Source organism: Pleurodeles waltl, chromosome 6 (assembly GCF_031143425.1).
Source record: "Pleurodeles waltl isolate 20211129_DDA chromosome 6, aPleWal1.hap1.20221129, whole genome shotgun sequence".
Taxonomy (NCBI): Eukaryota; Metazoa; Chordata; class Amphibia; order Caudata; family Salamandridae; genus Pleurodeles; species Pleurodeles waltl.
The window spans coordinates 125,389,604-125,402,276 of record NC_090445.1 but is presented as its reverse complement, the minus strand read 5'-3'; the positions used below and the strand labels follow the sequence as shown (position 1 = coordinate 125,402,276).

General features: G+C 42.4%; 1 protein-coding gene across 4 annotated transcripts in view; it reads right to left on the bottom strand.

Moving 5' to 3' along the window:
• Positions 1 to 999: 999 nt before the first annotated feature.
• Positions 1,000 to 12,673, bottom strand: part of NFE2L1 (NFE2 like bZIP transcription factor 1) — a 92,506-nt gene continuing 80,832 nt past the window's right edge. For all 4 annotated transcript variants that reach the window (XM_069237528.1, XM_069237527.1, XM_069237530.1 and 1 more), the window contains one exon: positions 1,000 to 4,338. In XM_069237528.1, the coding sequence (XP_069093629.1) occupies positions 3,013 to 4,338 (1,326 nt within the window). In that variant the 3' untranslated portion in view covers positions 1,000 to 3,012. The remainder of the gene's footprint in view (positions 4,339 to 12,673) is intronic.

Here is a 12,673-nt window from a genome sequence, read left to right as displayed (position 1 = left end):
GCCGCGCTGGCCGATGTCACCTGCCAGGCCGCCATTAGCTTCAGGGACCGCTCCTTCAAAGCTTCCGGAGACATGGCTCAGCAGTGCGAGCATGACTTCAAATCGTGGATGTGCTCGAAACACCAAAGGCATACCTGGTGGGGATCCATCACCGACATGGCACAATGGCAGGCAGCACACAGCTTGAATTCAGTCTTCCTTGAGGTCATCCTTGTACAGACAAAAAAAACCTCAACAAAAAGGTTGAAAAAGGCCCGTCAATGAGGACAGTAGGGTAATTCTGTTCCACATCTGAGCTTAACCGGTGCAGAAGGTAAAGAATTGACGTACGCACATCTGGGTGGTGCCTTTATAAACGACTGTGACATCAAAAAAGGCTCTAACGCTGCTGCCACGCGGGTCTGAATGACGCCACCAGATGGCACAAGCAAGGGGATTGCTTAGCAAAAGTTCAGTATTCCAAGCTGATTCCTGTGAATTCTAAAGGTAAGGAATCTGTGGCTAGAAGTCTCTATCAGTAATCTTGTGTTTTGCTCAACACTGACACTCATGACACAACATACAAGCATGGCCTCAAACTACATAGCCAAGTAAATGCACAAACATCAAGCTCTGCCTACTTCAAATGGCTAGTCTGCTTCGTTGCTGACCAGCCAATGTGAAACTGCCACAAGACACATGCACTTATCCTCCCAGCAGCAGTACCAGCAGACCTTTACTTTTGCATCCATACACAATACTGAGGAGGCTACTGGTAAATGACGCATGATGCTAGTAACAGATCTGCACACAACTCACACAATGCACAGCCTACAGCTATCAACCAATCACAACCGCAACAGTGATTTAAAAAGAAACAAACATACAGTATGTTAGAAACACACTGCAATTAGTGTTGGCTAAAATGGTGGTACTCTGAACAGTTGACGCAGCGTTGTATGGTCTCAGGAGGCACACCAAGGCATCAAACTGAAATAACTGCTTGTAATGAGACGGAGACAGTTTTCCAGCAGTGATTTTATTTTGCTTTACTTTCTTCAGACAAAACAAAAAGTACACATTTTGCGCCCTTTTCATGTTTTAGAGGATTATTCGTCTGTAAAGTCACTAGAAATTATTCTGTCAAAAAAAAAAAAAAAAAAAAAAAAAAAAAAAAAATAAAGACACACACACCTCAGTAGTATTATGTTCTAACACGATTTAGTTAGGAGCTGAGGAAAAGTGGTACTACACTTCCCCACACTGAACACTTGCTGCCCTAAACTCAATGCTTCTGGTGTCATGTGATCGCAAAGATTGAAGCAAATGGGATTTGTGCTTTCGGACCACGCATCAACAGATCATGCATGGCATCTAGGGTTGCATCAGTTCTTTTCAATCAAGTTTCTTCATAGGTACAGCTGGATTTTTCCGACTGTATCTCACTTTTTTTTTAAAAAAATGAGGAAATTCAAGAGTGCAGGATAAAAAAAGCTCTGGGAACAAGTTTTAAAGCTATCCCCAATTTCCAGGTGACCATCAGAAAATCAGAAGCAGTGTTTCAAAGTGACTCTGCCCTGCTTTGCACCTGGTCATCTGCAGGGATATTGACACCAAACACTGGACCAAATAATGCACCTAGAAACTGCTTGGTCAAAAAAGGTACAGCAAACAAAATAGAAATAACCAGCAACTGAGCAAGAAACTGGGCTAGAATTAACATTCCTGGAAAACCTCAACCAAGTGCTGTGGTTCACCAGACTTGCTCATAAAAAAAAGACAAAGCGCCTCTCCACTCCAGAGGCAGCAGTTTTATATGGTGGAGGAAATTCCACTGAAACGTTCTAGCACTTTGAAGCCAGAATAGTCCAAAACAAATTTCACAGGGTCAGATGTTATGAGCTGCAGAAATTAATCTGCAAATGTTCAAACTTTAAAGTGACAACGTGTGTAGTGAATGTTGAAAAGAGTGAAGCGAAGGAACAGAGCGCCCTGGATTCTAGCTTAGCTGTCAGATTCCAAAAACACTGGCGATATGATAATGAGGGATGTGAGGATTAAGAGGAAACAGGAACTGCAGCTTGTAGCGAGGAGCACAAAGCATGCAGACTCCAGATCTTTGGCCCACAGAGTAGGAACTGCAAAGTCTTTGGCAGCAGTACTGGGAGCTGCATTCTGTGTTTGAGCACCACTACGAGGTTCCTCAGCCTTTTAGGGAGGGGATGAATAGAGTGCAGACATACAAATGGCATCATAATATGTCATGATGTCAGACTATCAACTGGGAGGATGGGGCAACTAGGTTTCACAGAGGTATACAGATATATCATAGGCAGTTTACCTACAAACCTTGAGCAGCCCAGTTTCACCAGTACCCCCAAAAACCCGTAGCTATTGTGTTCAGTCCCTCAATGATGCTTAAAGTCTAACAATAGCCTTATCGCTATCGGCCCAGGTTGCACCAGTATCTCTCCATGCAGCAGTTCAAACCTTAGTGCACATTTAAAATCGGGGATCTTGCTGTGCTCTATTTACCTAAGCGAGGGCTACCTGAGCCTACGTTGGAAAACTACTACTCATCTTTCATCACCAGCTTTCCCTCTTGGATTAGCTATTTCACGCAAATAAGTAAAAAAAAAAAATAAAAAAAAAAAACAGCAATTTCTCAACCTTTCCCTTCACATGTTCGAATTTTTCCAATGAGCATGGTTTACCAGTCTGTTTCCAACAGCACAGCTGTTTTTCATTAGCCTATCAACAGGCTTCCGACACGAACCATTTGCCCACTGCAAGGACAAGATGCTATGATTAAGGAGGCATCGGAGCTTGGTCCATTTCCCACATCCACCTCAATGAGGGAAAGCCATTTGGTAAGGCCAGAAGAATGGCGTGCGGCCTTCACTTGTGGTCATTTCCCTGTACACTGACCGTCAGCAGTCATGCCTGAGAAGATAAGGGATAAGGAGGATTAAAGATTCCTCTAATGGGCAGCCCATCTCCATAGTAACAAATTATAGATCCCCCATCAATCCATCACTTTCTCCTGTCCTTCTGTTTTCTCTCCTGTCGCCTGGCTTGCTGGTCTGCCACAGTGCGCGGCATCAGCACCACACTTCCATCACTGGCATATTGCAGAGCATAGTGATGAGGAGAGTAAGGCTGGCCATTTTCATTGCGCAGGTGATCAAACACTTCTTGGTAAAGACTCTGTACCTTCTGCTTCATTTGCCGAATAGATCGGAGGAACTCTACCTTTTCTCGAAGCAATTTAGACTTATCTCTTCGCAAATCGTCCACATCATGCTCAAGATTCAATATTGTATCCAGCTTCCTTTTACGGCAATTCTGAGCAGCCATCTTGTTTTTGCCTCTCCTTCGAATATCACGAATTAAGCTAAGCTGTGCCTCACTCAGCTGGTATTTTGACAGCATCTCGTTAAACTCCTCCACTGGCAGATTAATTATCTTCTCATTGGTGAAGGGTATCTTCATGGCCCTAGCTCTCTGTTCATCCCGGCCCATCTGCTTGTCAAGGAAGTCTTCCTGCTTCTCGGTACTGCTCAAACGCATCACAGGTGACATCTGGGATTCATCACTGTCTACAACTTCAGGTGCCATGTTATAGGTGTGATTGTGGCCAACCTGCTCTAAATATGGCAAGTACTGGAACTGCGAAGGATCTATGTAGCTCATACGGCAAAACTTGCTGTACTCTGGTTGGTATCCAACAGCCCCCTCGGATCCCTCGAAGTCAACAATTTCAGAGTCGGAGCTATACCCAACTGCTCCTTCTTCAGAGAATGAAGTAGAGGAAGAGGATGAAGAGGAGGCTGTTGAGGAGGAAGATTCAGAGCTACTAGGAGAAGGAGGACTGTGACTGGAGTCCAGGGAAAGCCCAGAGTCTGAATCAAATTCCTGTTGCAGCTGGGATGCCTGTAAAGGATTAAAGCCCTCTTCGATGGCAAGGTCCATCATGCTGATCTCTGCAAGCATAGCTTCATCAAGTAGCCCCCCTAAAGGATCTGGCAGTTGGGGACCGGAGGTCTCATTGGTAGTACTGTTCAGCTGAGGCTCGAAGAAGGTGCCAGTGAAGTTGGTGGAGCCAAAGGTTGAATTCAGCTGGGTGGAATTATCAGGAGCCAATTGGAGCAAAGCCGAATTAGAGGCCGAGGGTGTTCCTTCAACCACTGGACTGAAAAGTGAGGAAAGGTCCTGGGTGCAGCTAGGCAACAACGCCTGATGCAAGCTCACATTCTGGTGGATTGGTGTGCTTGGGGCTAAGCTGAAGTTCATGTTAAGCAGATCGCCGCTTGTGCTGTTGTACATGGAATCCTCAGTTCTGTTATTCACATCCAGTGCCTAGAACAAAATGGGACTAGATTAGTAAACTTGTAATGACTGTCCGAAAACTGATTAGACAATGCAGCAGGTTACACACGGTCTTCTATTATCCTCAAACAAAAAGAATGGTATGATATGGTAGGATATTATGCACAGCTTTAATACAACACTCAGCATACAAATAGACCAGCTTTCCCACACCTTGGTAAAGATCACTATAAAACAGCAGCAATTGTAAAAAAAAAAAAAAAAAAAAAAAAAAAAAAAAAAGAAGAACAAGACCATAAAGAGCAGTGATCATGTCAAGGTACAATACAAAATGGCAGACTTTACAGCAAATGCCAATATATATTTTTATTTGCTGGTCTGGGCAACTCTAGCCCTCCCCCCCCCCAAAGGCCAATTCAAAAAGGCTGATAAAATCACAATTGTTTGTGTAGCAACACCATAAACCATAATACACACCTTCTTTAAAGGAAGGACGAATGGCAATGTAGCCCTATCAGCTATAGTGTAAAAACTGGCAAAATATAGTCACAGTGACTAGCATTCCACTAGTATTATCCCCTAAAGCTCTGTCAGTGACAATTTAGCTGTCTTGGGTGGGGTGGGGTGGGCAGTTTGAGGATTTGGGCAGGCACTGTCACTAGGGACTGGGAGGCAGGGAAATAAAGTGTCATGGTAGAATGTAGTTAATTTCTTTTTTTTTTCTTCTCTTCTCTATAAAGGTGAGAGGGTTACTTATGGCTATAATGAAGATTCTGGAGAACTAAGATTACAGGCAAATAACTATTCCTTCTCCTTGAATGGAGTAGCAAGTCCATCTCTACACAAATCGGAATAAAATAAAAATAAGTAAAAAACTGAATTATTCTACCTAAAACATTCTGCTTGTTCTAGAATACAACTCAAGACATCTTGGGTAAAGGTTTTATGAACTGCCAGGTGCCCATCTTACATAAATCAGCAAATTATATGTTTCTTGATAATGCAGCAGTAGCTGCTTTATATCTTGTGGAATGGGCTCTAGTGCTACCTTACAAGGTTTGATTAGCTTTACTAGAATAGAATAAATTACAGGAAAGAATCCCCTAGAAACAAATGTTTGGAAGTGCCGGAACTTGTACATAGGGCTATAAATGAACCAAGATGAACTATTTTTTAATGGCTGTGGTAAACATTTATAACACTCAACGTCCAGGGAATGTAAAGTTCTCTATGCTGGACAGGAGGGCTTCTGGAAAAAAGTTGGAGGGGGAAACAGGTTGACAGGAAATCTGAAGCTACATTAAGGAAAAAAAAACTAGGATGAGTTCTCATCACAATTTTATCGTTATGGGGAAAAAACAGATAAGATCCCATACAGCATAAAATGCGAATTTCACTAAACCTAAGGGGTGAAGAAGACATGGCAACTAGAAAGACTGCCTTCCTAGGTTGCAACTACCCAACAGCTGGGTCAAGCAAAAATAATCCACAGGACCTGGGTAATTTGTGATGAGTAACAACAGTGGTCCACTAAAGACAAATCTGCTCAACGGATCTAGTATTTTGTCTAATCTCATTATCAATAAAAAAAAATAAAAAACCCTGACCGCATGACTCAAGAATAGGGGTAAGTGATCTTTCACAATATTGGGGGAGAATTTATAATGCTTCTATACAACTGGACATCACACACAGAAAAACGGTAATATACATAACCTTTTATATTTTGAAAAACAGAAACAGATACATTAATTACATACATCTACAGTTGCTCCAAGAATGAAAAACAAAAATAAAAAAACTAAGGGGGAGAGGAGTGCTCCAGAAAAAAAGTACTTGTGCACAAAGCGGATAGACGTAGAAAAGTAACGTATTATATATATATTCTTTATGTGCAATAGCCTGTTTATACATTTCATCACCATAATTCACATTGGACTCTTGGTGGAACCCAATAATAACCAAGGCTGTCAAGGATATCGACGTTTCAACCCGTCAAGTGTGGGTGTGGGGCCAATCTAAGCCTCAAAGCAGGTCTTCATCAGGACAGGAAAAAACACAAAGTGGGGAGCAACCTGGAGACTTCAACCAATAGGACCCACACTTTATCAAACCGACTGTTTAATGCAGACAGATTTTATCCAAACTTTAAGGACAAAACGGTGGCTATTCAATAACCTTGCAGCAATCAATGGAAATCTAGGCAAGCCAGCTTGGTAGCGTTTTAATTCTTTAGGATTCGCAAATAGGCCTTTATTCACATCTAAAATGTTAGTTTTTTTATTTTATTTTATTGAATGATAACAAGGTTAGACAAAATATTGGATCCATAGAGCGGATTTGTCTTTAGTGGACTGATGCGACTTATTCCTAGGTTGCAAAGCAGCCTTATGAACAGATTTGAAGAGACTAGAGGAAGACACAGTTTTTGGAAGTTCCACATTACTCTCTCGTGGAGGAGAAGGGCTCATTAATGGAGGAAACATTTGTGAAGAACTTTCTGTAAAAAGTAACCATTAGGAAGATATATCTATCGGAGAACACTGCAGTGCAGATTTCGCCGACCAAAGATGATATGGTAGTACCACACAGTACTGTGTCTTATTGGCGCCTCCTTGGATCAATACTATTTTCTAGATACAGCAGATTCAGAACGTCTTATTTAAAAGAATGGGATGTTCTGACAGATGGCTATATTGAAGAGTTCGGGAGCCAAGTTGCCAAGATTAACAATGAATATTTGGAGGGTAGCATCTGACTCTGAACTTCAACAGGAAATACGGTCTGCACAGCAGACCTTTGTGTGGTTGTTCCAACAGGTGCAGGTCAGTGAATCACCATTGATGTGGCTACTCTTGTGGGATCAGGATCATCCGAACTCTCTCAACTTGATAAGAATTGATGGAATCGGGTATCACAAGAAAATCATGCACCAATGTGTTAAACCGGATTATCAAAAGGGCATTCCCTAGTGTGCCTGGCTAGTAACACTGAAGTACATAATTTGGGGTTTTCCAACATTTGTGAAGTTTTTGGCAAAAATCACATTAGTAAAAGACATTACACACATTGTTTAGAACTCATTCATGATTCTCTTAAATGCCCTCCAGAGAGAGCACCCGCTTCTGCATTTTGGACACTAGGTAGATGGACTACATTGACAATTATGTTCTAGAGCCTGTCCCTTCTTGATTGTTGACATAAAGAATCATTGAGTTGTCTCTACGTAAAAGCTGGCACCACTGATCTTTCAGGCATTGCTGCAATGGTCGCACCTGCAGTCTGACACTTGGTACCAGAAATATGATAAATGCTACTGACCAGAGTAATGACGAAATTTTCACATATTTAATCTTTGCTTTCCTTCTCTTTGAGAGAAAATTCTGACTCCCCTTCAAAGGATACATTCTTGCTGCCTGGGTGTCAAGAATTGCTTCCAGGTGATGAATGGAACAGGCCTGCAATTAACTTGTTATACTTCACTCAGACTTAGGCACTGACTAACGGAATTGCTACACTGAAACGATCAGGCTACAGGAAAGTTGATGCTTTTACAAGCCAATCCAAAATGATACTCAAAGATCTTCATCTTTGAGATGTGCAAAAACTACAGTCTAGCACTTTGAAAAAGTTAGTGGAGCCCACTTTGGCTCTGAAATGAAGGAGTCCACAATGACAGAGCACACTTGCCCACCACCAATGTAAGGGTTCTGTGATGTTTGACCACAGGGATATGAAAAATAGCCTCTTAGAGGACGGTGGCACATATTCAAACTCCTTAGCGTTTGAGTGCATTTAATGAACAGCCAACAAGTGGAAGTTTCATTTTACAGTGGTTTGCTGTACTTCGAAAATGGGACGCGTTCTCGCATAGGACTCATCTTTCAAACTATTAACTATTGGGAATAAATTCCTTTCTACAATAAGAACCGATCTTACAAATTTCTTGGAGAGAAAAGCGCTTACCTCAAGGTGACGTAAATCTCAATGGTACTGAGATGTGTTTTTTGGAGGAAAGCCTGTAGGAGATTAATGCAACCTCAGAGTAGCCATTTTGAACAATATTCCGCACCCATCAGCCTTGTTAAACTTGTGTCATTTTTTTCTGCAGTTTTATGTTGCACAAACTTGACCCAGTGGTATTGAAGCACATTATGTGAGCCCTAGTTACATTCCTGCAGGTTACAGATTAAGTGATTTGTCCAGAATCACTGGATGCTGAGGCAACGCACAGATTCAAATCTGGTTGCTCAGTTTCAAAGTCACAGTTCTGGCCACAATGCCACACCCTCTCTTCCAGATGACTGCTGATATTCTTGTACTTGAGGGGCAAATTAAACGGGAGGAGGGGTCACTAACTGGCATGTTTACCTGCAGCAGCTGATGTTTGGTGCCCTCCTCCCCTTTTGCGGATGTACAAGACTGGTCAAGTTGCTTCTAATGTTGTTGGTGCCTTTAGTACTGCTAAGACCACAGAGCGACTTAAACCCTCTGCTGTGTGCACGGCTGGTCAGGGGTTGTACTTGTGTGTCCTGTACTGTTTCTTCATCCACACCTTCTCCTTAAGGGTCACCATCTTTGCCTTAAAGTTGTGCATTTAGTCAACCACATGGGAACCAGAGAAAGGTTGGGTTTAAAATTGTGTTGGGTGTCTAGTTTTAAACCGGTAAGCAGGAGCTAGGATGAGCTATGTAAGGATTTCACTCTATTTGTCTTTTCCAATAAATGTATTTCTTTGTATTATTTTTCTATTTCTAATTGTCTGTAGACTGTATCCTTCCTTTTGTTTTTTCTGGTTCCTTATTTTCTTTTCTTGCAGGTTGGCGCCTCAGGGATCCAGAAGAACGTCCACCAGGAGAGGGAGAGAAAAACAAGAAGCCTGGTTTAAAAGGTACGTTTGTCTCTATGGTAGGTTTTGCTCTTTCCAGTCTGGCTTGTCTTTCCCTTTTCTGTCTGCTTTCTTGTTTTTCCTGTGCCCTTTTCTTCCGCGATTTTGTTAGTTTCTACATGACTCTCCACTATTTCCTTTGTCTGACGCCCTAGCTCTCTATCTCTCCGACCTTTACAAATACCTTCTTTTTGTGTAATCCTATCTTTCTCTTAAATTAGTACAGTATTTCCTTGCACCCAGTGCCTTTTCTTAGTTTTGTCTTTCCAGTGTTTTCTTTTTCCAAGTCTTTTAGTAAATACAAAGAAAAACAATAGTGCTCCCCTCTTTTGTGCCTTTTTTTTTTTTTTGGTTCTTCCCTCCCCTTCCCCAGTTCGTGCCCTGTACCTGGCAAGGCCATGTTCCTCCTGGAACGTGGCCGGCTTCTTCGCGTGCACTCTCCCTCAGTCTTCTGGATGAGAGGTCCAATTTGGTGTTCCCTGCCATCCGGCCTCAATTTCCTCCGTTGTCGTCGTCTTTCGTCCGCTATCTTCATTCTCCTCCATCGCGTCTCCGTCCTCCTCATCTTCCTCCTCCTCCTTCGTACATCCGATTGTCTCTAGTATCGCGTCTCGGACCTCTTCCTCTATGAACCAGTTCTCCTGCCCATTGCCTTCTTCAACCTCCCGGCGTCTTCCTGTTTGGTGCGGCCCGCCTCCTGCTCCGTAGTGTAGGCGTGACGTAGAGGTTTGACCTCTACACCGGCACGCTGAGAAGTAACCCTGGGGTACTTCCAGTCCGGCCCGGATCCTTGTGGCCCATTATATGGAGACACTCCCCCCCCCCCCCCTCAAAAAAGCAGAACCTCTTTGAACTCCTGTCTTCATATGGAACCATCTCTTCAAATCACTGAAGAGTAACTAAGAGAGATAGATCATATTTCCATAACAAAGCAGTGCCACTCATTCTGTTGGTCACAGCTGCAGAATTGCCACAAAACTTTCTGAAAACTGCATCCATTCTTTTGCTCTCTAGCATGAGGTACCGTAGAGGATGGAGAGGTAGCTTGGTATTTCTTTGCAGCTGAAATGATAACCAAATTTGAACGCAGGGATGCAAATAGAAGCAAACTGTTATTCTGATAGATTGTACTTTTTCTAGAAATGCACAGGTGGCAGTCTTGCAGTAGTTGGGTTTTGGGGCGTGGGGGTAAAACGCCACATCTGTCACCAAACGTCTTGGGGTGTAAAAGGAACAAAGGTCTTGTAGACGAATGACAACGTTAAAAAAAGAACAAAAAAAAATGTTGGTGTTGGATTGTTTGAATAGGTTTCTTAATCTTCATTCCTTCCGTGACCAACACTTAATTAAACATTGTTATGTCAAAAAATCAGTGTGATTCTGAGAACTCAGATAAAGTCAGGGAAGTTTAGGATTAAAAAAAACAAAAACACAAAAAAAAAAGAACAAAGCAAAAAAAAAAAATGCCAAGAGGCATATGTACGTTATGAGGATTTTGACGGACAAAAAGACCCATAAGAAGAAAATTAGTTACTTACCCATAACTATATTTTTCCAGTATTGGAATCTTTCATAGATTCACATGATTGAATCATTCGCCGTCGTCAAGAAGGGAGTCCTCAGTACCTTTAATGAAGTAGTACCAACATAGGTTAAACCTAAAGGCCCTTAGGCCTCTCAGTTTAGAATTCTATCAGTCGTTTTAAGAAAAGGGACCAAACTTAAGAGTCCACCAATCAGGAGACACAACCCTTTAGAACCTTCCTGAGAAAAGCTCCAGTTCCTCAGATTTTCTAAGCACAAGTGCATAGAGGATATAACCGTAATAAGCAAGGCAAAGCTGAGCTTCCCCGGGGAGATGGCCGGGTCACATGTAAATAAATCTATGAAAGATTCCAATACTGGAGAACTATAATCAGAGGTAAGTGACTAATTTTCTTACTCCACTATTGGAACTTTCATAGATTCACATGCTTGAATCAGTGTAGTAAGCAGTATTGATGCACACTGTAGAACACGTATCCCTGCTCCACATACCTCATCACATCTAAATAAATATATGTATATCTTAAAGTTCTAAACATGAGATATTAGATTTGTTATGAGAATTTACACTGCACTTTTTTTTCTTTTTTTTTTTTAAGTAGACAATGTGCAGATCTGAATCTAGGATGGTGGGATGACCGATATAGCTCACCTTCACTGGAAAAGATTTCTCAGGATCGCCTGGCCCACCACTACTACTCCTTGAGACAATGCATCCACGCAGTAATGTCTGATAAATCTGTGTCCGCTTTTCCATGTTGCTGCCCTACAAATGTCATGGAACGGCACACCTGCAAACAGTGCTGCGGATGATGATACTGCACGTCTTGAGTGAGCACGAACAGAGGCTTGCAGTGGCTTGCCCGCTGCTTGATGGCAAAACCGGATTGCTGAAGAAATCCCTCTTGTGATGCTCTTTTTGGAGAGGCGTTGACCCTGTCTGGCTGCAGTATAAGTCATGAATAGTTGCCTGGTTTTACAAAAGGCTTTGGTCCTGTCCAAATAGAATTATATGCATCTTTTAATATCTAATGAATGTAGAGCCTTTTCCGCTGCAGTTGTAGGATTCGGAATGAAAATGTCACTTACCCAGTGTACATCTGTTCGTGGCATCAGTCGCAGTAGATTCGCATGTTCTGCAATAGCTCGCCATCTGGTGTTGGGCCGGAGTGTTACAAGTTGTTTTTCTTCGAAGAAGTCTTTCGAGTCACGGGACCGAGTGACTCCTCCTTTTGTCTCCATTGCGCATGGGCGTCGACTCCATCTTCGATTGTTTTTCCCCGCAGAGGGTGAGGTAGGAGTTGAATTGTAGTAATAGTGCCCATGCAATGGAGTGACTAAGTATGCACCTATTTAAGGTTGAGATGATACATATAGAAATAATTGAAGGTAACTTCCAAACTGCTACAGGCTCCCGGGGAGGCGGGTGGGCACATGCGAATCTACTGCGACTGATGCCACGAACAGATGTACACTGGGTAAGTGACATTTTCAGTTCGATGGCATCTGTCGCTGTAGATACGCATGTTCTGCATAGACTAGTAAGCAGTTATTTCCCCAAAAGCGGTGGATCAGCCTGTAGGAGTGGAAGTAGTCTGAAATAATGTCCTTAATACGGCTTGACCTACTGTGGCTTGTTGTGCGGATAACACGTCTACACAGTAGTGCTTGGTGAATGTGTGAGGCGTAGACCATGTGGCTGCCTTACATATTTCTTGCATTGGGATGTTTCCTAGAAAGGCCATGGTAGCACCTTTCTTTCTGGTTGAGTGTGCCCTTGGTGTAATGGGCAGCTGTCGTTTAGCTTTAAGGTAGCAGATTTGGATGCATTTAACTATCCATCTGGCTATACCTTGTTTTGAAATTGGGTTTCCTGCGTGAGGTTTTTGAAATGCAATAAAGAGTTGTTTAGTCTTTCTGATGTTTTTTGTT